At 41.1% G+C, this 27,711-nt stretch overlaps 1 protein-coding gene across 6 annotated transcripts; it reads left to right on the plus strand.

The window, feature by feature from the left end:
• A1CF (APOBEC1 complementation factor) lies at positions 1 to 27,711 on the plus strand. 6 transcript variants are annotated; one of them, XM_053388615.1, is made up of 12 exons: positions 1 to 92; positions 8,828 to 8,971; positions 9,771 to 9,905; positions 12,936 to 13,066; positions 14,231 to 14,469; positions 15,003 to 15,167; positions 17,518 to 17,615; positions 18,374 to 18,644; positions 20,619 to 20,827; positions 22,390 to 22,526; positions 23,279 to 23,412; positions 26,255 to 27,711. In XM_053388615.1, exons 2-12 carry the CDS (start codon positions 8,873 to 8,875, stop codon positions 26,401 to 26,403), a joined length of 1,767 nt encoding a protein of 588 aa, XP_053244590.1. In that variant the 5' UTR covers positions 1 to 92; positions 8,828 to 8,872; the 3' UTR covers positions 26,404 to 27,711. The 6 variants fall into 6 exon arrangements, with proteins under 6 accessions (XP_053244590.1, XP_053244592.1, XP_053244591.1 ...); XM_053388617.1 differs by having other exon boundaries at positions 20,643 to 20,827; XM_053388616.1 differs by lacking the exon at positions 1 to 92 and adding an exon at positions 6,796 to 6,860.

Below are 27,711 nucleotides of genomic sequence, written 5' to 3' on the forward strand. Positions count from 1 at the left end.
TATGATGATTAGAGTATAACCAGAGTGACACGTCGCAAATTCAGCATAATCAAGGAGAACCCTTCCAGGTGGTGATCTCTGAAATTGCTCAGGTACAGTTTTATTCACTCTGATACCTTATTTAAAAATAGGGGATAGGCTGCTAAGTTTCTTACTGTCAGTTATTATAATTTGTAAGGAAGGACTTAATCTCAGCTTGTTCAGAACAAGAGAAGCATTTGAAATGTAAAAATTCAATTGCATGAGTCTGCAGCTCGCAGGATGTATATGGCTTTGTCTGCAATCATGTGTTTATCATACAATTTCCCCAGTGCTGGTAATCAGTTGTTTACCAGGGGCATGAGAATGTTGATTTTTAGTATTTGCAAGATGCAGACAACTGCTGGGACAGATACACTAGCGGCAAAGGCTAAAAAGTTGCCTTCTTGTTGTTTGCATGGCTTGCCTTCTCTAGCTTTTCGCCCAAAGCATTGGACATCAAATGCAGACACTGCATCCAGTTTTATAGGATAGGTAGCAAGACCAAACAGCCACCAGAGAGAAATTGGTTGCTTTCATTTAGAAAGAACTGAGGAGGAGGTAAAAGAGGGGTTCCTAACCTCCCCCGCTCCACCAATTCAATTTAGATTTGTTAAAACACAACTCATGGAGGCTAATCATTGTGTGAATGTTTCACTTACAAAGCAGCTACTCTCTAAGATAAACAGAATTCTTGTTCTATTTCTGCATCCATAGCTGTCTGGTTTGTAAGCAAGCACCTCTATGGCTAGCCAAGATAGGTGCCTTTCACTACCGTGTACCAAAGTGTGTACTATAATTTAAAACCAGGGAATGCAAGATAACAAGTAGTATCTTTTAATCACGACTATTACCTCTGGCCTCATGGTGTTCTATTTTAGATCTGGAAAAGATGAACTGAACACCAAATTAAACAAAATGGTTCATATTAAATTGCCTGCTGACAGTTCAGCATTTAATGCAAATAGTGTAGCAGCAAAAGACAGACCCGCTAAATTATTAGCGTTGTGGGCCCAGAGTCACCTTTTGAGGATGACATACATTATACCTTTGAGGGCAGGGACTGAACGAATAAAGTTATCTGTATTACTGATACGGTGCCATTGCAAGAAAAACTGAACACAACTTAAAGCATACATGGAGGGGATGGGAGAAAGAGATGGTGTATTTTGCCTCATTGTTGCCTCTGTGTTCAATGGATTACTACTTCTTGCTAAGAAGCAGTATCATGGGCAGTCAAAGGCAGGGAGAGAAATGCAACTACTGTACAAGTGGAACCAGCAACAAAATGTTGCAGAGTGGAGCACACCTATTCAGTGTTCCAGACAGCCGTTTCTTCTTTCAGGAGACCCCATTCCATTCAGCCTGCACCTTGGTTTCTCATGTTTTCCTTCCTAACAGTCAGCATTCTGTAGCCCCTGAGCATGTTCAGACATCCTTGAGCTTTTTTGCAGAACAGTTGGTACGCTTAGATTACCCCACAAAAAAAAATTAAAAAATATTTTTGTTCTGTAAACTTTGGGGGTTTCCTGACTATGCTGACATTTCTCTCTTGATTGAAGTTGGTGTCATTTTGGCTACACAGGAGAACAGCTCTCAGAGAAATGAGTTTGCTATTAGTGTAGTTCCCATCAACCACGTTTAGTTATCTCATGCTGCACCTTAAAAAGGCAAGCTTTGTGTTTATCTTTATCATGAACTGGATTGTGCATGATGTTGAAGAATACTTGCCTTGTGACATATACATGTGTTGCTTACACACACACACACACAAACAAACAAACACAAGCACACACACACAACCCCTAATCCTATCTCACACAATCAGAGGTGTTTGTTTCAGTATTGGAGCTGCTGGCATACTGTCAGCTGCTATCCTCAGGTAGGAGATCTTGGGCTCTAACATTAATTCTTACTTTCTCTCCCACCCAGCAATGAAAGGAATATTGGCAGGGCAGAGGGGAGAACAGGCAAGTGCATCAACTTGAGGGCTAACTCCCTATTCCACTCTTGGGGGGGAAATCCTAGATTTGGAAGTAGGAATAATTTCTGTTCAAGCCCAATGAATACATACTGAAATTTGCTGGTATCTTATAGTGAGAAAAATCCAATCATGATGTAGTCCATTTATGAATTGCTTGGCAACTGTAGTTCGCAGTACTTTTTGTTCCACACTCAGGCTACATTCACACCGTACATTTAAAGCACTCTTATAGCACTTCAAGGGTCATTGCTTCCCCGAAATAATCCTGAGAAGTGTAGTTCCTAAGGGTGCTGAGAGTTGACAGGAGACCTCTGCAGACGGCAACAATTCCCAGCACCCTCAAAAAAGTACCGTTCCCAGGATTAAAGTGCTATAAGCATGCTTTAAATGTATGTAGATGTAACATCTGTTCACCTAAGATGAAGTTGCGGTCTGCTTTTTTTCATTTGTTCCCAAACATACTGTCCTTTACCATTCCAATGCGATTTGTCTAGAAGTGTCTCTGGCAAGTCAGTGTTTTCAAGTGAGTTGGTCTATTGATCTGCAGAAGACAAACACCATTTTTCTTATCTTATTCATGGGCACAGTTACTAGGCTTCCAGCAAGAGCAGCTAACAAGCAGCCTCCAGAAGCAAAAAAGGGGGGGAAAGCACAGCAGGAGCCTGGAGGGAATGGTAATACACTGGAAACCTGTGTTTCCATCAGATTGAGAAATCCCACGATCTCTATCTTCGCAGTGTGCATTGATCTTTGAACAGTCAAGACAAATGTGTCTGCAGATTGGGAGAGGAGGGGGAGGAGAAACCACAGCAGAGTGAAGCATTATGAATTAGACTGTTCCAGCTAGATCCTCAAAGGGAACCGAGAGCCAGCCATTCAAATGAGAGCGCAACATGTAGCACGGCTTGTCAATCTTTGGTTATTTTGGCAATGCTGGCGTTATTATTTGCCCATGGCCGTGCAAACGAAAAGGAGCTGGCATCAAAAGAACATGCAGCAGAGGTGGGGTGGCCACAGCTCAGTGGTGCCATGCATGCAGAGGATCCTAGTTTTATCCCATTCTAAAAAATAATAATAAACACAGATATTAACCAACACTACAAGACTATTTTATATATTGGCATGACGAGCAATGATTAAGATGAAAAAAGATGGTAATGGGATAGTTATCTTATATAATCTAATGCTGTAATCAGTTGGTTTAAAAAAAACAACATGGGGAGAGGGCTATTGAAAGCTACTAGCCATGATGGCTAGGCTCTACCTCCACATCTGGAGGCAGCAATGCTTCTGGATGCCACTGGCTGGAAACAACAAGATCTTGTACTCAAATACTGTTTGTGGGTTTCCCCCAAGCAGTAGGTTGGCCACTGCAAGAACAGGATACTGAACTAAATGGGTCATTGGCCTCATCCAGCAGTCTTAAGTCTTAAGTTATTATTCCTTAAGTCTTAATTTATTATTCCTTAAAAAAACCAAAACCACTTACTAAATGCATAACGGATGACATACTGTTAGGGAAATATAACCCACCTCCCCACCCCAACCCCAGAAATGAAATGCCACAGTGAGCAATAAGGAATATGTTTCCCCAGTTTACTTGGGAACTCTTACTTATGTACCATATATATGAAATGAAGAGAATAAGTCTTGTATGCTGGCTAGAGTGCTACCTTAGAGAAGGAAGACTCAGGTTCAAATACCTGCTCAGCTATGAAGATCACTGGATAACCTTCAGTCAGTCACCATCTGACTGAAAAAGTCTGCTGTTCTAATCTAGACTTGAGTGTATAAAAGGGGAGAATGGGGTTAAGTTCCCCGGTTCAATCCCAGTGTCTCCAAGCAGGATTTCCTCTCTGAATCCCTGGAGAACTGTTCCTGGTCACTATAGACCAGGGTTGGGAAAACTGTGACTATCCGAGATGTTGCTGGACCTCAACACCTTTTTAAATTTTCTGCTAGAATTGGATGTGATTTGGAGGCATGGTCTCCCCCTCCAAGGGGATGAAGCTTTCTGAATTTCAGAATACTAGCTGCAGTGGTTGTCAGTGTTTGTAAAAAGCAAAAAAAGGGTTCTGACCTCCCTTTGTCACCTCAGCCTGGTCCTCGGACCCTTGTCAGCATAAAAGAGTCCACGAGAAAAGTATCCTTGCAGAGTACTTTCTGCTTTTATTCTTAGAAGTCTTTCTGCAAAAGCGACTGACCAACTGCACACACATCAACACTACCAGCTTTCACTAACTAACCAACCAACCAACCAACCCAACTCAACACCAAACTAACATTTCTCACTCTATATATACAACCTGGTGCAGGCCGCTGACTCATGCTGACCCAGCTTTTTTAAGCATTAAAGAAACAGCGGCCATTTTAGCCGTGACAGTGGTTCTCTGACTTCACCATTTTTGGGTGGGTAAAATATAAATCATGGGGTGGAGAGAGCATGGGTCTGCAAGAAGACTGGGGTGGAGAAAATGTGAAAAAAAAAACACCCAGTAAGAACTCTTTTTGCCCAAGGGTCGCTGGTGTGAGGTGGACTTATGCCCTGAGGTATTTGGGGAGATATAATGAAGATTTCACAGGGGAAAGCATAGATTCGCATGAAAAGCAAACACTTTTTTTAACCTCCACCAAATCCCCGTGACTGGAATGCCCTGGAAAAATAATTCACTGTGATTAAAAACTAGATCTGTCTGTCAAAATGAATTATCTTCCCCGCCTCTCTATCCCCTGCCTTATAAAGCTCTGGTCATTTCCCGAGTCAGCTTGGTTGTGTTTTTCAAGAAAAAGAGGGAAGAAATGGTTGTAAAATTTTTGGACAGTCGAGGCTACAGAGTGACTGCTCAGAGTCCCTGATCTGCCTTGAGATGCCTTGTTAATTGTGAAGTCTGACTTGGAAACATGAGAAACTTCTCTGCCTCCCCTTGATTTGCATAATTTGGGGTGCACATGTAAGTCGGTGCACATTCCTAGCTGCTACTTCTTCTCTCTGGGCTCACCTCCTTCCAATCAGCATCTTATGCAGAAACACACTGTGTGGTCTGGTCTGTGAGAGAATAATTGGGAAATGTTGCTTTGGATGGCAAAATAGTGTCAGTCAGGTTTTTCCTTCCCTTGGTGATCGAAAATATGCTATGTATTACAAAGTAATTTAGATACAGTCATGTGTATTGTCTGAGGTTTTCTGCTGGTTTCAGTGCTCTGAGATACATTCCCAGAAGATGGGAATTTAATGGGTGTCTAGACAAAGGGAGCCTCTATTGTACTCAGATTTAATTATTTATTTTACTTGTTGCATGAGCTGACAATGCCCACATCAAAATTATATTAAAAGGGCAAAAAGATTGTAAGTATTTCGACTAAAAAAAGGAGAAATTATATTAAAAGTCCCCTTCTGAAGCAGCTTTTGAATGGGAATAAAAAAGATGCTCTAATTTTAACTGGCCAATAGAATCCCTTTCTTTTTGTAACACTGCGCTTCCAATTCTGAGCTACAAAATACTAAGGAAATTAGAGTCTTAAAAGCAATCTGATAGTGAATAATATCCACCCTATAACAATTTTGCAAACATTGGCAGCTTCCAGTGTTTAACAGAAGCCACCTTAGAAGAAGTGAGATACTGTAAATGTGAAATGGTAATGCAACTTCAGACAGTACTTCACAATCAAACAACAATTAAAAATTGTTAAATTCCCCTGTTAAAGCAGGGAAGTAATTTGATAACAAAGGCTTAAACTGGATATGAATAGGGCAGCCATATGTATTAATGGGTATGCCTGCACATTTTTGGGGGGAGTAAAAAAGTGCATGGGTGAGGGTAGCTAACCCCCCCAACACACCCCAGACACTTATACTTCACTGGGTGGTATTCAGCCAACTGTTACTCAGAGCAGACCCATTGAAATCAATGTACTTGATTAAGTTGGGTCCATTAATTTCAGTAGGGTTGACTAAAACTTAGTTGACTACCACACACTGTGTTCTATGACTTCAAACATTTGTATCCTCCAATCCAGGCTTGCTTCTGGTATCACAACACATTCCCATTCCCCTGTTTTATATGTGAAAGGGGCGGATACATACATAAATCCATGTATCTGCCCTGTTACATCTCGTTTCACTCTTACCTATCAAAGCATATCCTCCAGCATGTTTAGGGCAAAAACCGGGACACACATCTTCCCAGCTATGTTCCCACATGAGTCACAGGACCCACATGAGATCACAGAGCCCAGAAAAGTGCACTTTGGGACTCTGCAATCTTGTGCATTTGCGGGGCTCTGTGATCTTGCAAAAACAGATTGAAACAGTTGAGAGGTATGTCAAACTTATTTACCTAGTTTAAACATTTTAAATTATCCTTTGATGGTAGTGGCTTTCCAAGTTGAGTGTTACTGTTTTCAGATTCATCTTACTACTACTAAGCTGGTGTCTGCTAAATTCTGGAAGCTACTACAGTTTGCAAAGCTGTTACAGGCTAAAAATGGCCATGAAGCTGGGTGGTCTTAGGCCAGTTACTGCCTCTCAGCCTAACCATCCTCACAGAGTTGTTGTAGAGATTAAGTGTGGAGGAAGAGAACCATGTACACCACCTTAAGCTCCTTGGAGAAAAAAGTGGGATAGAATGCAATAAATAAATATTATCCATCACTCATTAGTGCTAACTTGAGCATTATTTAATGTAGATTCTCTCCCCCAAATTAAAACTTCTATTTTATGCTGTAATTAGGATGCAGTCCCATACCCACTTACTATCCTAATACAAAAAGGTTCCTAAAATTTGAGTTTCTTTGTACAGGTGTTCATTCCAACAGCATTGTTTACATAAAGTCACAAAGCCATCATTATTTACTCAAGGTATGTACAGATCTCAAACTGACAAAGCAAAACAAACTATCAGTTTTCACGTTGGTTTAAAATCACCAACCACTGTCACACAAGCAGGATATGTGAAGTGGTGAAACTTTCATTATTATATTACAAGGGGTAAAGGTAAAGGGACCCCTGACTGTTAGGTCCAGTCGTGGCAGACTCTGGGGTTGCGGCGCTCATCTCGCTTTATTGGCTGAGGGAGCCGGCGTACAGCTTCCGGGTCATGTGGCCAGCATGACTAAGCCGCTTCTGGCGAACCAGAGCAGCGCACGGAAACGCCGTTTACCTTCCCGCCGGAGCGGTACCTATTTATCTACTTGCACTTTGACGTGCTTTCGAACTGCTAGGTTGGCAGGAGCATTACAAGGGGAAGGAGCTCCATATATACAAAACTCCAGCAAGTAGTAATGAAAAGAGAAGGGGGAGATAATAGTTTGCCTTAAATCCACACACTGCTTTTGTTAGGGCTAAAAGGCACTTCTCTACATGTGCTGTTGCTTTTTAATGCAAATTGCAACAGAAGGATGAGGAGCTGAAAATTAAAAGACCAGAGAAGGCATGGCAGGTGAATTTAATCTCATCCTTTTGTGTTGTGATCCAGAGGGGAATCCCGCCAGTATTTGCTATAGGTAAAATCTCCCACTGACATGAAACACTAACTTCAAAAGACCCACACCAAGGGAGGAAAGGCTTAAATTTCTTCTCCACACCTGCTCTCAGCCCATCAGCCTCCTTGCCCCCCACAAACTGATTCAGCTCACATTTTTAAAATAGTGCTCATTAGGCACATTTAGATAAACTTAAGACCATAGATAAAGGTAAAGGTAAAGGGACCCTTGACCATTAGGTCCAGTTGTGGCTGACTCTGGGGTTGTGGCGCTCATCTCGCTTTACTGGCCGAGGGAGCTGGCGTACAGCTTCCGGGTCATGTGGCCAGCATGACTAAGCCGCTTCTGGCAAACCAGAGCAGCGCATGGAAATGCCGTTTACCTTCCTGCCAGAGCGGTACCTATTTATCTACTTGCACCTTGACATGCTTTTGAACTCCTAGGTTGGCAGGAGCAGGGACCGAGCAACGGGAGCTCACCCCATTGCGGGGATTCGAACCGCCAACCTTCTGATCGGCAAGACCTAGGCTCTGTGGTTTAACCCACAGTGCCACCCGTGTCCCTTTGTAGATAAAGTAAGGGCCTAACTATACATGATGCCACAATTTAAGGAAATAATCATTCCAAGGGGACCAATGGGATATTCCACCACCCCCTCAGTGTTAATTGCTATGCTGGGTTGTTAACCGAAAATATGGCCCATTAAGGGAAAGTGGGCCAGGTGCCTACAACAGCCACCATTGCCCCTCAATGACGCAAGTTAATGACGTGTGTGTGTGTGTGATACTGATGTGATTGAGAAACATGCCCACACATTCATGGTACAAGAGGCAGTTCATTGGACTTGACCATGGGGGGGACTTTTTGTTCTCTCTCTTTTTAAATACAACTTCTCTCAAAGCCTACTACCTGAAATCACACATTCCCTAAACACAACCATTCCCTGAAGAAGGCTTTTCTGAAACATGACCCAGTCATGTTATACAATATTAACTGTACAATTGTAGAAATTGTTTTATTGTTTTTAGTTTATTGAGTCTGTGTCTTATGTATTTCATCTTTTCGTACACCACCAGGGTTGCTTGTGGGTGTGAAGTGTTTTATAAATCTTCAAAATAAAATAGCCTTTATAGTTCACTTTGTAGTGAGGCCTGCTGTATATTTCTTGTCTGAGAAATCTACAAAGTCCCCCCTTGATTCTCTTTGCTTCGTTCAGGTGTTGGATCATCTACTTTTGTTTTCTAATTCTTTTGAATGATTCGTGTACAGTGTCCCCACTCATATTGTGGCGCTTTCTTTTTCAAAAATATTAATCTGCTTAATTTATCTCAAATTTGATTACAGTGAGCACCCCTAATTAACCTGATTTTTTGGTGATAATCACTCACAATGGAATCAAATCAAAAATCCGGGGATGGATTGGCCGGCACACAGAAAGAAGCTACCCTCCGCACATTAATGCAGCGCACAGGATATAGTTTGATTCAGGTAGGAGTTTTCCCTGTCAAATTATTTCTCCTTTGGGACTGCTATTTTCAAGGTAAATTAGGCACCCCAGCTAAAGTTCGATCAATGACTTTCAGAACTTAGTGCTTAAATAAGCTGCCTCTCCCTTCCCACCCACAATGTGTATTGCAAAAATATAAATATTATTCTGTTATAAGGTACAGTACTGCATGCAATGGGACATTTGATTCCTACCTATGCTGCGCCTGGTGGTATTCCAGATACAGAATGCGGGGGAAACCCCCATGTGATCTGGCTTATACAGCAGCCATGCAATCTCCTTCAGGAGGGTGTGGTCTTCCAGGGGGTTCACATTCCCACAACTGGAATGAAAAAGGAAGGAAGCAGCGGTTGCATGGTGAGGGCAGCATTTGCATGCACTTACAGCTTCACATGATAGCTCTACAGTCAAGCACTACAATGTAAGCAATTTAATTGGCAAAACAAAACTCCACTGCAACCATACAAATCCTACTATCTGTATATTCTACCCTCTCAAGTCTGTCCTGGTCCCACAATCTCAAGTGGGCTATGGGACAGTGTTGCTTTTGGGGGGGCACCAAATATATTGACTTGGCTGAAGTCTTGAACTGTGTCCCCTCCAACTGTTTTGGACTAAAACTCCCAATTTTTCTAAGATACATCTAATGAAAGCCAAGATGCAAGAACAGACAAAAGTTATGACCAGGCAAAGAAAACCTTCTGGTGTGTATAAAAAGATATGCAGTGTTGAGAAGAATTAAGCCAGTTTTCACAACATCTTTTGTTCTCTTCAATTCAGGAAAATGGCCAAAGGAAATATGGAGGGCCGCCACCAGGCTGGGATGGACCACCACCAGAAAGAGGCTGTGAGATTTTCATTGGAAAATTACCCCGTGACCTCTTTGAAGATGAACTCATCCCGTTATGTGAAAAAGTAATGATTTAAACTGGGCAGATTTCATTCACTTACACACACACACACACACACACACACACACACACACACATTCATATTCTAGGAATTTGACTGTGCAAACAGCAGCAATCCTGAACCTCTCAGCAGAATCAGGGTGGTAAAATAGAAGACTCGTGCAGCTCTTCACACATAATAGGACAGGCATGTTTCCTACTCTGAGAATGTCTCTAGTAGGAAGAACACTGCCATATGGGAAACTGCCAGTGTGCCACAGTGGCTCAAGCATTAGCCTTCTGTGTCTAAAAGCCCAGGATCAAATCTCTGGTTGACTATAGCTATAACTAGGTGGCCTCACAAAAGTCCTACCTTTCAACCTAATAGTTGCTGAGTGATTCTTATAAGGCCAAGATATTGCTTTGAGCTTCTTAGACTGCAGGTTTCCCACGGTCATCTAGTTGGAACAGAATGGGAGACTACATGGGCCTTTGACCTCATCCACCAGGGCCTTTCTTATATTCTTATGATGCAATTCTGAACAAAACACAGTTCTAATAATTTGCATATGACTATGACCCTGTGTGGTTTTAAGTACTTACTGGAGGTCGCTAATTTGCAAATACAATTCTCAAGTCAGCTTCCAGCTTCCGGGGTGCAAGCCACAGAAAGCTAAGTATATAGTATCAGGAGGACTTTGTGTGCGCAATGCCTAAGAATGATTTCACAAGTGATACTAAGAATACTTTTTAGCCTTGTCTATGCCACTTCTAAGTGTTGTTAGTGAGATATATAAAATGGAAAGAGAATTTTTTAACTGAATGTAATTATTGAGCATATGGTGCTATTTTCATTTCCAGTTACGGGAATTTTGAAATGCTAATTCAGATCCAGATACCCCTTCACCAAAGTAGCTGGAACCAACCACAAATACTTACAATAGTTTCCACTGCTTTATATAAATGTTTTGAGCATATTTTATATGTCTGGTAACTTGCATCTGATGAGGTTGACACTTGCTTCCTCTAGTCTCCTGAGACATTAAATGTGTTATGTCTTTAAAGGTGCCACAGGATTCATTGCTGTTTTTTCTTGCAGCGGACAAACTTCTGTAGCTTTTGGATTATGTATTCTCAAAGCCCATTTATAAAATACCTAAACAAGTCAATTGCTTTCTATGCTGAGATACCACATTAACCAATCCACGTTCATTTGGAAACATCAATTCATATTAAGATTCACAATGTAAACCCACAGGTTAAAATGGGGAGCGCCAGAGCAGTTGGGATGATCTATTACATGCTCAAGGCTGCCAATCAAGCAACAGCCACCATATCACTTCATCACTTATTCCACCTGTATCCCACTATCTTGGTTGAAATGTAAGTGCAGAATCAGGAGAAGCAAGGAAAAGTTGGTATCTTGAACTAGGTTGTATTGTTTGTAATACTGATATTGACAATACTAGTGACACCCATACAGTGCAATGGACAGTTTGGGCCTGGAAAGACCAGAATTTGAATTCCTGCTCGGCTATGAAACTCAGTGAGTAATCAGGTGGCCAGGTGGCCTGCACTTTTGATATTCATATAGAAGATGGAATTTCAGCAAGTGAAATTTCCCTCTTCCACACAACTCTTAAATGTGCAGCAGCACAGTCTTCTTTTGCACCTGCCCCCCTTGCCAGATGTACTTCACAAGTTTTTGTGGTGATATCATGGGAATACGCCATATACTCTCTTGAACTCCTTGGAAGAAGTACAAGAAGCAAACATGATAAAATAAACAGTACAAATCTTCCTCCAATAGGATTATCCCTGCATTTTGGGATCTATGTCCCATTTTTTATATTCAGCACCATAATAATCACTTTCTTGCAGCTTAGTTCTGAGTGATAGAACCTCTGAATATGGCAGAGTGAGCTCTTTAGACATGAATTACTATAATTGTGTCCTGAGAGAACATTCTTATAGCCTTTATTCACATCATTGCTCCCATTAACATGAGTAAAACCATTTTTGACAGTACCGCCTAGAGATACAAGCCTTGGCAACAGGGTCAAAGGTTTCTGCGATGAGACAAAGTATGAGGTGAAATAATGGGTGGATGGGGTAAATATGACAAGTCCTCAACCACAGCCCATTTCCTACTTAGCCAAAAACAAGTATGGCCACTGCTCATGACAGTGCTGTTAAAGATGTGGAAAAAGAAAACTGCATTGCGTGAGTATTTAGCTAAATCTTCATGTGCAATGGAGCATTGTCTTTTCTGCTGTTATCAGAGCTTTGGTTTTTGCTGTCTGTGGAACTGGAATTGTTCATCAAACTTTTGAAGTGTGGTTGCAATGCCCGTGAAGACTACTAAGGGCATCATTAGCACAGACACAGTCCTGCGTCATATGCCAACACCTTCTTGTTTTGATGCCTTGTAGTGATTCTTAGTGAGTGCACAAACCATGCTTCCCCTCTCATGAGACACACCACCAATATGCAGGGGCAATTGGCTAGTGGTACAGTATTTATACCCAGGCTTTTAATGAGGGCTGGAAGGGTTCCAGTCATGATAACCCTTTGGGTGAAGGCAAGACCCGGCAAATCCAAACAGTAGCTAAGTAATATAGGGTGTGTTATTGTCTAATGTGTGAAAGCTGCTCTAAGCCAGAGCACCCTGCAAGACATAGATACACATGTGTGTCCCCCATCCCAAGTTTATGGTGTTAACTGCACACAGGAGCTCAGACAGGGTGTTATCAAGGTGTGTTAATTGAGGTCATTTGCTTTGCTAACCTGCCCAACGGCTCCAGCTCAGCACAGCCTGGACTTCGATACATGCTGCCTCTGTTTATTTTGACTTTGTACATGGGTCAGAAAGCAAATCTTGAGTAAAATGTGCTCTGGTTTACGGTCAAGGCAATGGCCAAGCTAATCTAGAGTGAAGCAGAAATACAAACAGAATCACAAGAACAAGAGAACTTTGTCCAGAGATGTTCTCTAGTGGAGACAAAAGCTCCCTTTCCGTGCTCGTTTATGGAAGTTCATGCTTTTGCTTTTGCAGATTGGAAAAATCTATGAAATGCGGATGATGATGGACTTCAATGGAAACAACAGGGGATATGCTTTTGTGACATTTTCTAACAAACAGGAGGCCAAAAATGCAATCAGGCAACTGAATAATTATGAAATTAGGTAAGCATTGTTTGTTTAGTAGTTTTGCATATCTCGCTGACACCTGCAAAGCAGGTCTCAATTTGAATATAATGCAACAAATGCAATAAAAGTTGTGCTCTTTAAAACAAAACAAAAAAGGGAAAACTATAGAAATTTTCTTATATCAAGTTGGACTATTGGCCTGCTTAGCTTAGTATTGTCTACAGTTATTAACACCAGGAGTAGGTGCTCCTTGCCTAAAACCATGTGCAGCAGAACAAAGCGTCATGTTACTAATCAGCAGCTGAAAAGCCTGTGGGCCATGTCTGTATGCCTAAGACTCCACAGCTGCCAACTAGAAGCAAGAAGGTCATGGAAGGAAAGTGGCCTTTATGGCAAAAGAGAATTCAAGAAGGCCAGTTTGGGTGCAAGAGGAGTTGATCCCCAACTCCACTGACAAAGTGATACTATGAGAAGCATAGTTGGTGTCTAGAGATGACTACTATTACTACTACTACAACAACAAGAAATCATTACTATTTTTGTCACAGAATAAATACACATCTGTTGATTATGTGTTAACTAGTGCTTGTTGCATGTGAAACCTGATCTTGTTAATATCATTATTTTTGGTGAGAACTACTTGCATGAGCAAATTCTCTAGCCCAAGGATAGCCAGTGTGATATTCACCTGATGCTTTACCGCTCTCATCAGTCCCAACCAACATAGCCAATGGTCAGGGATGAGGGGACCTGTAGCAGAGCAAAATTTAGAGAGAACCACCCTGACTATCCCTGCTCTAGGCTACTCTTAACATTTCTCCTCTAAAAAAAAACACCTCTGAATTTTATTGCTAAGTAATGAAAACTGGGTATTCTGCAGCCCTTTATATCAGGGCACAGGCAAACTCAGCCCGCCAGATGTTTTGGGACTACAACTCCCATCACCCCTGACCACTGGTCCTGTTAGCTAGGGTGATGGGAGTTGTAGTTCCAAAACATCTGGAGGGCCGAGTTTGCCTATGCCTGCTTTATATTTTTAAGGGCTGGTTCACTTGACTTCTGCTTGACTAACTACACTGTTCAGAAAGTTTGACATGAGAGCATTGGCTCTAAACTGTAATCATGGGTCAAGATTTCACAAAGAGCTAAGCCTGTTTCACCATAAAAACAAACAAACCTGGAACTGTTGTTTGTATGCAGGAATGGTCGACTCCTAGGGGTTTGTGCCAGTGTAGACAACTGCCGTTTATTTGTAGGAGGAATCCCGAAAACGAAGAGGAGGGAAGAAATTTTGGCAGAGATGAGGAAAGTTACGGATGGTGTCATTGATGTCATTGTGTATCCCAGCGCTGCCGATAAAGCCAAGAATCGTGGTTTCGCTTTTGTGGAATATGGAAGCCATCGGGCAGCAGCTATGGCAAGGCGGAAACTGCTGCCAGGTAATGTGGAAAGAAAGGGGATTTTAGCATGTCTTACACTCTTCACTTTTCTCCATTCCTTATGCCTATTCGCTTTTAGCTATCGTTTGTGCCTCTTTTATATATAATTTGAACATGAATAGTGGAAAAATTCCCCTAGGATTCAGTACATTATATGCTAGCATTTTAGGGTAAGCATTAGCACAGTTCTGATTATTTCACAAAGTGAAGCTTCACTCACAGTGCACGCCTGAGCAATGAAGAAATCAAATAGTAACTATGAGAGCCTGTGTGTTCTCATCTATATGCAATCAATAGCACATTTTACAATTGTGTAAAATCATTTTAGCAATAAACTTAAGTAGAGAAAACCTGTATTGTCAAAATCATCTACTTAATGGGTTGTATCTAAGTTACACTCAGAGTAGACACACTGAAACCAATGTACTTGATTTCAATGAACTGTTCTTGAGTAGGACTTAATTGGACTTCTTCGTCCCATTATCTTTCATTTTATTTATTGTCATAGTTATGGAATTCTGATTACTCCACAGGAAGGATACAATTATGGGGACATCCCATAGCTGTAGACTGGGCAGAGCCAGAGGTTGAAGTTGATGAAGATACAATGTCATCAGTCAAAATCCTCTATGTGCGAAATCTTATGTTATCAACCACGGAAGAGACAATTGAAAAAGAATTCAACAATATTAAACCAGGTAAATAAAATTTTAAAGGCAGCTTGGTCAGAGTTGCTCAGAGTTTGTTGGTAAACTAATGCAAGAACAATAAACTGTTTTTCAAAAGTACTAAAAGGAAATATTTTTAAAGTGGGAATATCAGGAAAGAAACAAAGCATTTTCCATGAAAAATCTAGGATTGAAAAAAGAATACCACAATTTACACGCTACTATGAGAATATATCTTCTCCACTTTCCTCTTGTGGATCCAGAGCTAAACACTAGAATACATATGCTATATAATAAACTAATATAATTTAGGAAATATATATATAGGAAATGTTTTATTATAATATATATTTAGGAAATATAATAAAATATAAGAAATTTATTTCATTCAGGATGATGCATTAACTAGAAAATGCCCAGAATGGATATTTTTAATGGGAGAAATTGGCAATCCTCTGCAAGTTTGACAAGAAAACAGATATGCTTTCTCCTACTCGTATGAAGTTTGACTACTGACTGCTTTAAATCATATGAAATCTAAGATGTTACTAAGTGCTCAGGTTTCAAAACAAGTATGGAATGTTCTTAAGAGCAATATTTCACTTTTATAGAATTCAGCATTGCATTCCCTTTCAAGAACTCAGCAAGCTCATTCTTCAAGACCTACACCCCAAAGATTTCCTGCCCACCCTTCCAGCACATAGAAGATGGCATGAGCAAGGCAATGTCATTCATTGCAATGTCAGGAGGCAGTGGTGTAGTGGTTGGAGAGCAAGACTAAAATTAGGGGGGGACTCAATTCAAATCCCTACCCAACCATGAAGCTCACCTTGCGCTAGTCACCATCTCTCAGCCAAACCTGAGGATAAAACCTGAGGATAAAACATGCATGCCACTTTGAAGTCCTTAGGAGAAATATTTGATGAAAGGATATAATGATCAAATTGTCAGACCAGGACTTGGAACTGGCACACCGCATAGCCAGCATGCAGATTATTTTTGTGTTCTGACCTGTGCAAGCAACCAAGTTATGGCATCATTGGTGGCTCCTCCACTCTGTTAAACTGGACTGCCGGCTGCCAGAAGTTAGGATTGTTCCATAAACTAACTAACACTCAGTTTTGTTTAATTGCATATGCTTGGAAGAAAGCTAACCCCCCCCCCTTTGTTTTTTGGTTCTGCAAACCCAGGACCTCAATTAACATTTTTAACAGACCATACTCTCTGAAATAATTTAATAAAATATTGCATAATCGGCCATCAAAACAGAAATTAACAGGCGTAAAACTTCCATTCCATTGCGCAGAACTCTGAACACAAATTCTCCAGTGGCTCATTACAGGCCCAAAGCTACGATATAAAAACTGAGTGATAAGAGAAGCAATTATACTCAGCTTCAGAAGTCTACATGCTTAGCTAAAGATATAGCTTCTGTGAGAGGATATTTTTTAAGCTTTATTTTTCCTGAAGTTATATGTGTGTTTATTCAATATTACAGTTCCGTTAGTTTGGATTTTTACTCTTCCTCTATCCCTGAGGGGTTCACAACAAATTTAGTAGACGTAAAATACCCAAGTGTTCAGAAATCAAAACCACAGCCCAAACATGTCCACCCATGGCACCTCATTCTACCATTTTCCCAGTGCCATGTGCTCATCTATTGTTGTGCATTCAACTTTAAGTAACTGAGATTAGACACAGGAACTTTGCTGGTAGTCGCTTCTGCTTCTTATCTATCAGCAAAGTGATGATTCGGGCAAGAATTCTTGGGAAATTCCCACTCATCCAGAAAATCGGGTTTCAAATCTAGAGAAGAAAATCTGGAACATTAAGTTGTGAGGATTAAGTAAGGACTGCAAACCTTCCCATCACTACCCACCCACATCCCCCTCTCTAACTATGGACTTCCTCACCATAAAAATGTTTTAACAATTTAAGATAGTGTAGAAATATTTTGCTTTTAAGCTAAACCCTGACCTTCCTTAAATTAATTACATCAGGCTGACATCCACACACAAAATCAGACCATGTCTCAGAACTACTTTTCACATGCACTTGGGGAGGGGGTGTCTTTATGTTAACATGATGCTTCCTAATAGGTGGATAAGCCAATGTGCCAAGAGGTTCATCATACCCATTTTAGGAGCACCTTTCTGCAGACCAAAGGACAAAATAAGCAAGACTGGGCACATAAGTAAGTTTCTATAAATGGTCCATGGCTTGCAATGCCCAGATCTAATATTTATTTACTGTAGAATATTTTTTAAAAAAAATTAATCATATTAGCATGGCAGATTAATTACCAAGCACACAACTCAAGCAGACACTTTCCACTGTAGCAATATCCAAGACAGACCTAACCTCCAAATCTTTTCTACAGGGTCAGTGGAACGGGTAAAGAAAATCAGAGACTATGCATTTGTGCACTTTAATAACAGAGAAGATGCTGTTGAAGCCATGAAAGTGTTAAATGGAAAGGTAATGCTGCATTAATTTAGTATTGGCTAGAAGGGATGTAGAGAGAGTTGCATGTATATGGCAAAATAAGATTTTACAATGTGTGTATATGTGTGTATATGCACTATAGTGCTAGCAGAGGCTTGCCAGAATTGTGCATGTTTGACCTGGATGGCTTTGGTTTACGCTAAAGTTATTTACTGGTCTTTCAAATCTGTGATACTTGTTCCATTGTTATGGTTTGGATCTTGACACCACTGCAGTAAGACTAAAATCATGCTTCCTATTTATGGTTCTAGAATTGTTCGAAGTACCAGTGCAAACCGTTCCCCTTTCATTATGCAATTTCCCCTCCCTCTGGAAAGGTCAACCGTCAGATTACAATTCATATACCGTACCACTTGACTGCTACTTGCCCACTGAGCAATAGTGTGGGCATATCCAAAGCACCAGGAATGCATGGTGCTGGCATGGAAACTGCCCATGCACCCATGTGATGGCAGGCTTTCAAACATCATAATCCTCCTACATGGACCCACTGTTATATGGAGACATCTTCAATAACCTTCCATATGAGGGCTCTTAGATGGGAAACGGCAGGGCCTGTAGGGGTGACCTCATATGAGAGGAAGCTCCATACAGAAGGAAGCATCCCTTCAGGTACTGTGATCCCAGATCATATCTGAGATGTGAGAGGTTTAGTATCTGCCACAGTATTGGAGAGTGTATTCGTGCATTGATATGCCTCATTTTTCTGTCATGTCTTTTTTTGTTTAAAGGTAGTGGATGGCTCTCCCATTGAAGTCACATTAGCCAAGCCAGTAGACAAAGACAGCTATGTTAGATACACCAGAGGCACAGGAGGGCGAGGAACAGTGTTGCCAGAATATACTTATACATTTGGGCACGTATATGATCCTACTGCAGCCTACTTGGGAGCCCCAGTATTCTATGCACCTCAAGCCTATGCTGCTATTCCCAACCTTCATTTTCCTGCTGCGAAAGGACATCTCACCAACAGGGGCATTATCAGGCCACCATCCATCAGAGGTAATGCTTGCTCACTGGAAGTATATAATGTTACCAGTACAGCCAAAGTTCAGAGGAATCTTGTTTACATCCTTTATAGCATGGCAAGTAATTACATCATTGCAGTAAAAAAAACCAAAAACCTGGGCACTTTCTCTCAGATGGTAAGGCAACTAAATAATAGCTTCCATAGGCAACCTGAGCGCACAGGTAGGTTGGGATCAGGCATTCCTTCAGGTAAGCACCAGATATTTGAACTGTGCTTAGAAATAAAGCAAAAGTCAACGTTCTGTTGCATACCTTCAGTTTGCCTTTAAAGGAGGAATGTGGCCCTCCAGCCAGCATAATCAATGATCAGGAATGGTGGGAGTTGTAGTCTGTCAGTACCTAGAGGGCCACAAAGCCCTAAAGCTTACTACAATGGTTCGCCTTAATACAGTTGTCTATGCTACCACATATTTTATTATTATAGTTCTCTATCCTGCCCTTCCTCCAGCAATCTGTGGATGTTGCTTTACTCACGCTCCCATCAGCTCCAGCCAACATGGCCAATGGCCAAGGATGATGGGAGTTGTAGTCCAACAGCATATGGAAAGCCACAAATTCTCCATCCTTGCCCTAACAGTCTCCCCCCCCCCTCTTATTTTGCATTCACATCTAACTTAAGTACCACCTCTCCCATTTATGAGTCTCCACATAAAAATTAGACTTTAAGCAAATGAAAATAAAATTGCACAAAGAATCTTAAACAATGCGGTATATGTCCTCTATAACTGAATGGGGCTTACCTCTGTGTAGGCACATATAGGACTGCACTGTGAGGGATGAATTACTAAATTACATACATGTGAGTGTGTACCATCCCATAATCTCAGTTGGAATCTGTGATAGGATTGGGGTGGCATATAAAAAGAAGTTCCTAGTTTGATGAAAATGGGGTCAAATGTAAACACCGAAACTGATAAATTTAAATTTATTCCTTTGTATGTTGATCAGTCTAATTTGTAGCTATTGCTCTTCATCCATAAAACGGGGATAGATTTAAAAATGGGTATAATAAATCAAAATAATCTGTGCATGAGCTCAATGGAAAGGTAAGCTTCTTATTAAGCCAAACAGAAGAAAGGAGATGAGGAGAGCAATATATAATTAATATGTTTTTACCCAAACCACCATGTATTCCGGCAAATCACAAAATGAAGACTGGCCCGAGACCTGGCTTGTATTATTAACAGTATGCCTGGAATTCAGTGCAAAATGATACTGCTGGAAGGATGCACTTGTGGCGTATACATTGCAGCAGGCTGCAGCTCCCCAGTTCACATTGTTTTCTTGACTGAGGCCTTTTTTTTAAAAAATGAACCCAAGGTGCCTGAAGCTTTGTGAGCTAAAATTACAGATACTAAAAATAACAAACCCCTCCACAAGGTACAGTCCCATCGGTGCTTGTGCATATCCATGCACATTATTGCCCTTCACTTCAAAGGCAATAAAGGGATTCTGTGCTTTGAACATGGCTACTTTTCATTGAACTATGTTCTGTAAACACAGAAGCAGCACAATAAACTTTAGTATCAGAGGCATAGGGCTGTATTCAACTAAGTTCTACTCAGAGGAGTCCCACTGGAATTAATGACCTAAGTCAGTCATGTTTCTTAACTTCAATGGGTCTAATCTGAGTTGGACTAGCATTGAATGCAACCCATAAAAGCTTTACTCCACACTGGTGGGGCTAAATATATTGAAGTGATTGAAAAATTGTCTACGCAGCACTGTCAAAATCTTCTGCCTGAGCTCAGCCACATCTCCTTATCTAACTGTAGGGCTTGCCTTGCCCAACAGTTGAGCTGGTCATGGTGCCCAATAGAATTTTATACCGCCATCACCAGTCTCTGTAATCATGTGTCAGTGTGTGGGATCAAAGTCTTCCAATGAATTAAGAATCGGAGATTTTCCGGTAATTTGATTCAGTTTAATACCTTCTTACATTCCTAGAAATTTACATGAATGTACCTGTAGGGGCTGCCGGAGTTAGAGGACTAGGAGGACGTGGCTACTTGGCTAACCCTGCCCTGGGTCGTGCATACCAGCTCAAGGGAGAGAAAAAAGGGGATGACAAGCTCTACGACCTTTTGCCAGGAATGGAGCTTACGCCAATGAATCATGGCAGTTTAAAACCGCAAGGAATCAAACTTGCTCCACAGGTGGGTAAGACATATTTAGAATAAATGATGCTCCAGCTTTTGGCCAATGCATGTGTCTTTCTGTTAGCTCTAGATATGTAAAGCAGATGTAAAGAAAAATAATTCCTCGGGTTCATCTTTGTCTTCCCAGTGGCTATGGGGTTTTTCCAGCTACAATTTCTGCTTCTGCTTCTCTCTCTCTCTCTTTACCAATTTTATCAAGCCAAATTTGAATCTGAAATAGCTGTCTTAAGGCTGATAGATCCAATTGTTCTTTTAAGTGGAAAATGTCCATAAGAAAAAAAATTCCTCCACTTTCCTCATCTATTTGTGGACAAACTGTGGGGATGTTACCAGCTACTAGGACTGTAACTCAGTGGGAAAGCACCTGCTTTGCATGCAGAAGTTCCCAGTTTCAATTCCTGGCATCTCCAGGCAGGAGCTTTTGCCAATCACTATAGACAATGCTGAGATGGACCAATGGCCTGCTTCAGTATAAGGCAGGTTCCTGTGTCCTGGAAACTAGAGATAATCCAGCAGAGCAGGAGATGGCCAGTTCATCCCTTACAGAAGGCTTACTACACAGCAAGATCAGATTAGGGTAATATATGTAAATGTTATTTGTGGGACTGATCCAGAAGGAAAGTGTCTTCCAGCCAAACAATCTGCAAATTACAAATCAGGATAGCTTTGATGAGGTCAGATTAAACATTGTTTGCGCCATTGCACTGTGGCCTTTCTGATTAGGTCTTGTAGACTGATTTGGGTCTGTAGACTGGATAGAACCTAGAAACTACTCAGAGAAAGATACAACATGTTTAATTTAGTTGTAGTCAGCATCAGTGTGTCTCAAATTACAAACTGTGTTTATTCAGTTTATTTTAAATTGCTTGGATTGAATAAATTGTTTTGCCTGCAAAACAGTGCTTTTATCCTTTTACTTGCACTCCTTCAAAAAAGTTGGTCCTAAGGGTTGGGGGGGGTCATTAGAGAATAGCATGGGGTCTGCAGATGGAGGAAGGCAGCAGTGGATATCCCCCTCACATGAGCTGAAGTCACTTCCCACGCCCTTTGGATCCAACCCGTAATTTATATCCTGCCTTTCCACCTCAAGGTCTAGACTTCAAGGCATCTTGCAATCCATCATTTTAAAAGAATCAATATGACCAGCCTAAAAAGTAATAAAAGTTATCAGCCTCAACAAAAGACAAAACAATTAACAAAGTCAATTAGCAGCAGACATAAAGATGACATAAGATCATAATGTCATGAACTAAAAATCTGGAGAAAAAATAGTTTTCACTTGGGTGCCTAAAGAATAAAAGTGGACCCCAAGCAAATATTTCCAGGAAGGATGTTCTATAGTGAAGTTTCCATCCCAGAAAATGTCCTGTCTCCCATTGCTATGCATCTAAATACAATAGTATGTTTGCTGATCTCAAGAAACAGTGACCCTGTATCAAGGGAGGGCACAAATAACCGGGCAAATATAATGTATTCAAAAAATTTAAAGGATGCGATAATATAGTTTCCAGACTGCAGTAATGTATTCTGTTATTCAATGGCTGCATTTTTCATTCTAGATATTAGAAGAGATCTGCCAGAAGAATAACTGGGGACAGCCAGTCTACCAACTTCATTCTGCCATTGGGCAAGACCAAAGACAGCTGTTCTTGTACAAAATCACCATTCCTGCCCTTGCCAGTCAAAATCCAACTATGTATGTAACTACTGCACTTGCTGGGTTTAACCCTTGTGTTTGAGTGGGGGGAGGGCTGTAAAGTTTTATAAAATAAAGGCATTTGATATCACCACTAATCCCTCAGTCATACAATGCATTGTTTATAATATATGCAATTTGGGAAGAAGGGGAAACGTTAACAATATAGATAATTTAAAATATATTTTAAAAATACTTAGAGCTAGTTTCAACCAAACAGTCCTGCTTTCAGAAGCCATTGTGAGGTCTTCCTCCAGCACAACAACAACAACAACAACAACAACAACAACAACAACAATAATAATAATAATAATAATAATTTATTATTTATACCCCGCCCATCTGGCTGGGCCTCCCTTCTCCTCCCCTTGCACATCCCACCCACTCCTAAATTAGCTCAGGGGGCTCTGTGGAAACCCCAAAACAGCATGTGGGAGCTGAAGAAGGGAGATTGTTCCATGTGTCAAGCTGAAATGCTTGTGCTAACAGAACAATCTCTTTAGCGCTCTGTTGAATGCCACCCACATAAATTGCGGTTTGCCATCAGGTGCAAATTGTACATACCCTGAACCATTATCCTCTCAATTTTTTAAACAAGTAGATTTTCAGAGTTTGGGGCATTATTTAATTAGTGGTTTCGGTGATTCAGTCAAACAACAACACTTTAACATCTTGCATCAAAGGATACGATGGATGTTTGCCAAGATGCCAACCATAGGAAAATGAAATTAATGTTTACCACTGATTTGCAGGCATCCCTTCACGCCATCCAAGCTAAGTGCCTATGTAGATGAAGCCAAAACATATGCAGCAGAATATACTCTTCAGACCTTGGGCATTTCCATTGAAGCAACAGAGGCCCCTGCGGCTACAGCAACTTTCCCAGGTATGTTAAGGTTGTGCAAACATTTTCTTCTCTGGGCTATTTAACTGCACCTCATAGGTAGCTCAGCCACAGTTGGTGGTAGAGAATCTGCAGAAGGTCCAAGATTCAATTTCTGGCATCTCCAGGTAGTGTTGGGAAAGATTCCCTGTCTGCCTGAAACCCAGGAGACAATGACCAAGGGGACGTGGGTTAAAATCCCAACATAGCTGTGAGGGTCTCATTGGATGACCTTGGCCCAGCCACACACAGACTCAGCCTAATGTATCTCACAAGATTACCGAGATGATCACAAGTATGCCACCTTCAGCTCCTTAGAGAAAAGCTGGGGTATAAATGTAACAAACAAACAAAAACTCAACAGAGTGGCGTTCCCGTCTATTAGCCACTTCATTTTAAAAAGGCAATTCTAAGCAGTGTACCTATACTAATATTAAATAATTATCAATAATGCACAGTAAAAACTTGTGCCGCACCACATGTTAGGCTCCCCACATGGTTTGAAAATTGATCTCTCAAATATGAGCATGCAAATTCATGAGCATCTTTTCACTAGTGTGTGTGTGTGTGCATGCATGCGTGTTGTGCAACTTCTCTATCTCTTGCTCTGTTTACCCTCTCCCTCTCTGGCTCTTCCCCTTGCCCGGGTCCTGGTCATTTCACTCTGCTCTCCTTCCCAGTCCTCACCTGTCTCTTCGGATCCCAGATGCATTCTAGGGAAATGAAGTTGGTGGGTGGCCAGCTGTTTACTTTCATAGAGGCATAGAATTCTAGAGTTGGAAAAGATCCCTGGGGGCCACCCCTGCAATGCACACTTTACTTTGCAATGCACACTTTACTACACACCCAGCAACCAGGTAAATAAACACAGTGGGACCTTGGTTCTCAGACAGCTTAGTTGTCGAACAAATTGGAACCCGAACGCTGCAAACCTGGAAGTAAGTGTTCTGAACATTTTTCAGAAGCTGAACATCCGATGCAGCTTCCTCTTGAGTGCATGAAACACTTGCAGCCAGCTGGAAGCCACGCCTTGGTTTCTGAACGATTTTGGGAGTCGAACCGACTTCTGCAACGGATTAAGTTCAAGAACCAAGGTACCACTATCTTTTAAAAGAAGTCATCAGGGGTCTCACAGGCACCAAGGAGGTCTCTTGTACTCATTGCAGCACTCATGGGTGCCAAATGGGAGAAAGGAAGACTGTTTCATAGCACGCTGATCATATTATGAATTAGCTAGTTAGAACAATATGATTATTTTAATTAACATCTTTTTAGAATATCTTTCGTATACAGAAAGCTTGGTTAGGTAAATTAGTGCATATAAGGAGCCAAAACATAAATTGAAATAACATTATAAGTAAAGCTTTCTGCACTGTATTTATAATTCTTTCTTTCACATTACTGGAAATATGTGCCCATTAATATTAATATGTGTTGATTAATATGGAATCTTTCAGGAACATCAAGGCTTTTTTAAAAAAAGAAAAAAAAAGTTTAAAATCTATCCAGCTTCCTGCCACAGAGAAAAATCAATTTGTCTAGGCTTGTTCAAGCTTCCGCATTATGTAAGATACACTGATGCTTTATTGAACCCAGTGCCATTTACGGCTTAATTACAATGACCTCTCTCTTTCCTTTATTTTCTGTTACATATGACTTGGAAGACTGAGGGGTGCCTTTTCTCCATTCCAGTTAGGTGTCTTTGGTAGTCTGGGAACAATCTCTCAGGTTAGCCAAAGCTAACAGAAAATGCATCATTCTAAAGAATATTTTCTTCTACTTCTTGGTGGAAGAAAGGAGTTGTCTAGATATTCATTGTCGAAACAGGGCTAAGTGTCATTTATAGAGGCTACATAAGGGAAGGATGTTATTCTTTACTGTAGTGTTGGATGAATGTTTGGCCTCCTTACAGTCTATTTACCATTTTTATGTGTATATAAAAAAGTGTACAAATAGAAAGCAAGATAAAACAAATCAAGGCTGTAATTCTACTGTTTTGAGTAAAGGGTTCCGCTGTAAGTGTCAATAATTAAGGCAGGCGCTATCAGTAAAAGCAATATATGGCAAAAGTAAAACAAAACTAAATAGCACCAATAGCTCTGGGATGGCTCAGTTGGTAGAGTATGAGGCTCTTGATCTCAGATTTGTGGGTAACAGCACCATGTTGGGCAAAAGATTCCTGCATTGCAGGGGGTTAGACTAGATGACCCTCGCAACTTTGTTTTGGCTTGTGTGATTTGTGTGTGTGTAATTTAGGGGTTTTGTGTAATTTAGGGTTGCCATAAGCCTGAAATTTCCCGGACATAGCCAGGATTTGGCCATTGGAAACAGCGTCCGGGCGGAAATCGCATATTCTTTTCTACTGTCCATTGTACAACCACCTATGCAAACCCATGCTACCCCCCCTTTTTTGGGTAGTCTAACATCACAGCACTATGAAAATATCAGATTCTATCTGTCTGACATTAACCCAGAAGTAACTGCAAGGGTGGCTGAGGTTTTTGCCAATAGTATCTCTTAGAATGGTGAATGGCACTATTTAGCGGGAAGAAATCCCAATGAAAATCCTCATTATTATATATTTTACATGGCTGTTTAAAGCTCAGCAACTTTGCCCCAAAAAAAGGCTCAACTACCTTTGTGTCTGGATTTTCACTCTTGAAATACAGCAACCCTATTATATTCATTTTGCAGCCAAATCTGCACATTCAGTTAAATCAAAGTCCTTGAACAAGAATGTTTAAGTTGTTCCCAAATAAAGAAGTGAATAAAGGATTATAGTCAGTCTCTGCAGCTATAGCAAAATAGCCTTGTGTTTTTTGTTTTGTTTTTAATGTCCCTGCAGGATACATTGCTAATGCAACTGCCGCAGTGGCAGCTACTCAACTCAAGCAAGCAGTGACTCTGGGACAAGATTTGGCAACCTACGCAACCTATGAAGCTTATCCAGCATTTGCAGTAGCTACTCGGAGTGATGGATATGGAGCATTCTAAAAAAACAACCCAAATGGCCTGTGTAATTTAAAGCAATGTCTTACATTTAATCAAGCTATGGCAGGGGGCAGGAGCTACTTCAAGCTAATGATTAGTCAGGTTCAATATGATTCTGAATTAGTGATAGGGCAAATTCTGATGTAGCAAGGCTTCACTGCTTTTAGAATAGCAGTTTAATAATGGTAGACACTGATTTTTATTTTTAAATCCACTTTTTTTTTTACAAGCAGGGGGGTAAGCCTAACCTAAGAAGGAAAAGAAAACTTAAAGCGTGTGTTGTTTCATTTGTGTTTACAAACGATGTTCCTTAATTGCAATTTTCAATAGTATTTTTGTAATAATGTAAAGCAATGGTTTTCAACCAGTATGCCGTGGCACCCTTGGGTGCCTTGAATGATGGTCAGTGGGCCATGGGCAACACTGGCCTCTGTCCCTCTTTCCTCCCCTCCCTTCCTCTAATGCCCTCTCACATCTCTGCCTCCCCAAGGCTTGCACAGCTGTTTATTGCAGCAGCCCTGGCTACAAGCTTCCCAGGCGAATGGTGCCTCTGGGGCTGGCCAGAGGGTGCTTCCCAGGCCCCTGTAGGGCAGTGTGAGGAGGCACCTCTCCTTGGGGCAGTGGCAGCAGCTGCCTGGAGGACTCCCAAGGCTAGGGGAGAGGAGAGAGGAGGCTAAGGGAACACTCCACAAGGGAGGGTGATCAAACAAGGGTGAGAGGCTGCCAGCTCTGCAGGCAAGGAGTGACATAACTGGGCTCCTGAGCCCCACAGGGGTGCTGTAGAAAGAATGTAGTTGGTCAAGGAAGCCGTGGACTCAAAAAGGTTGAAAACCTCTGACGTAGAGTTTTTTAAGTCGTGGGGCTTTTATATTTCTCAGATATTCTTGTTGTGAAGCATTTCATGTAGGTATGAATCCTGCTTATGACGGTGTGCTAGCTATAATCTTAGGGCTAAACTAGATGCTCCATTAGATGCTTGACTGCATTTAAAGGTGTTTTTAAATGCAAATAGCAGACACTGCAGGGGAGGGGACCCTGAATATTGCTGAGGTCACTGCAGACAGGATGGGGAAATTTAACCCTTTCCTCTCCTACGGTTGCCCTATTCATCCAAGGCTCTCATTGGTACCACTGGCTTCTGTCCTGCATGCTGGAAAGTATATTGGAGCTTAGAAGTATGGAAGCAATGTCTCAAAGATAAATAAATTGGTCCCAATGTTCATTTTCAATCTTTTAGAAACATTATATGGCTGAATAATTATTCTGGAATTTTTAGCTTCAAATATTAAAGAAAGGTCCTATTCAACTTTA

The sequence above is a fragment of the Podarcis raffonei genome, chromosome 5, assembly GCF_027172205.1.
Source record: "Podarcis raffonei isolate rPodRaf1 chromosome 5, rPodRaf1.pri, whole genome shotgun sequence".
Taxonomy (NCBI): Eukaryota; Metazoa; Chordata; class Lepidosauria; order Squamata; family Lacertidae; genus Podarcis; species Podarcis raffonei.

Bases quoted from the DNA above. Each gene is read 5' to 3' on its own strand.
- A1CF (XM_053388613.1), top strand. From the start codon at position 9,165: ATGGGACATTTGATTCCTACCTATGCTGCGCCTGGTGGTATTCCAGAT. The intron at 17,616-18,373 runs GTAATGCTGCAT...TTTTGTTTAAAG, and splicing joins TGAAAGTGTTAAATGGAAAG to GTAGTGGATGGCTCTCCCAT. The intron at 23,413-26,254 runs GTATGTTAAGGT...ATGTCCCTGCAG, and splicing joins GGCTACAGCAACTTTCCCAG to GATACATTGCTAATGCAACT.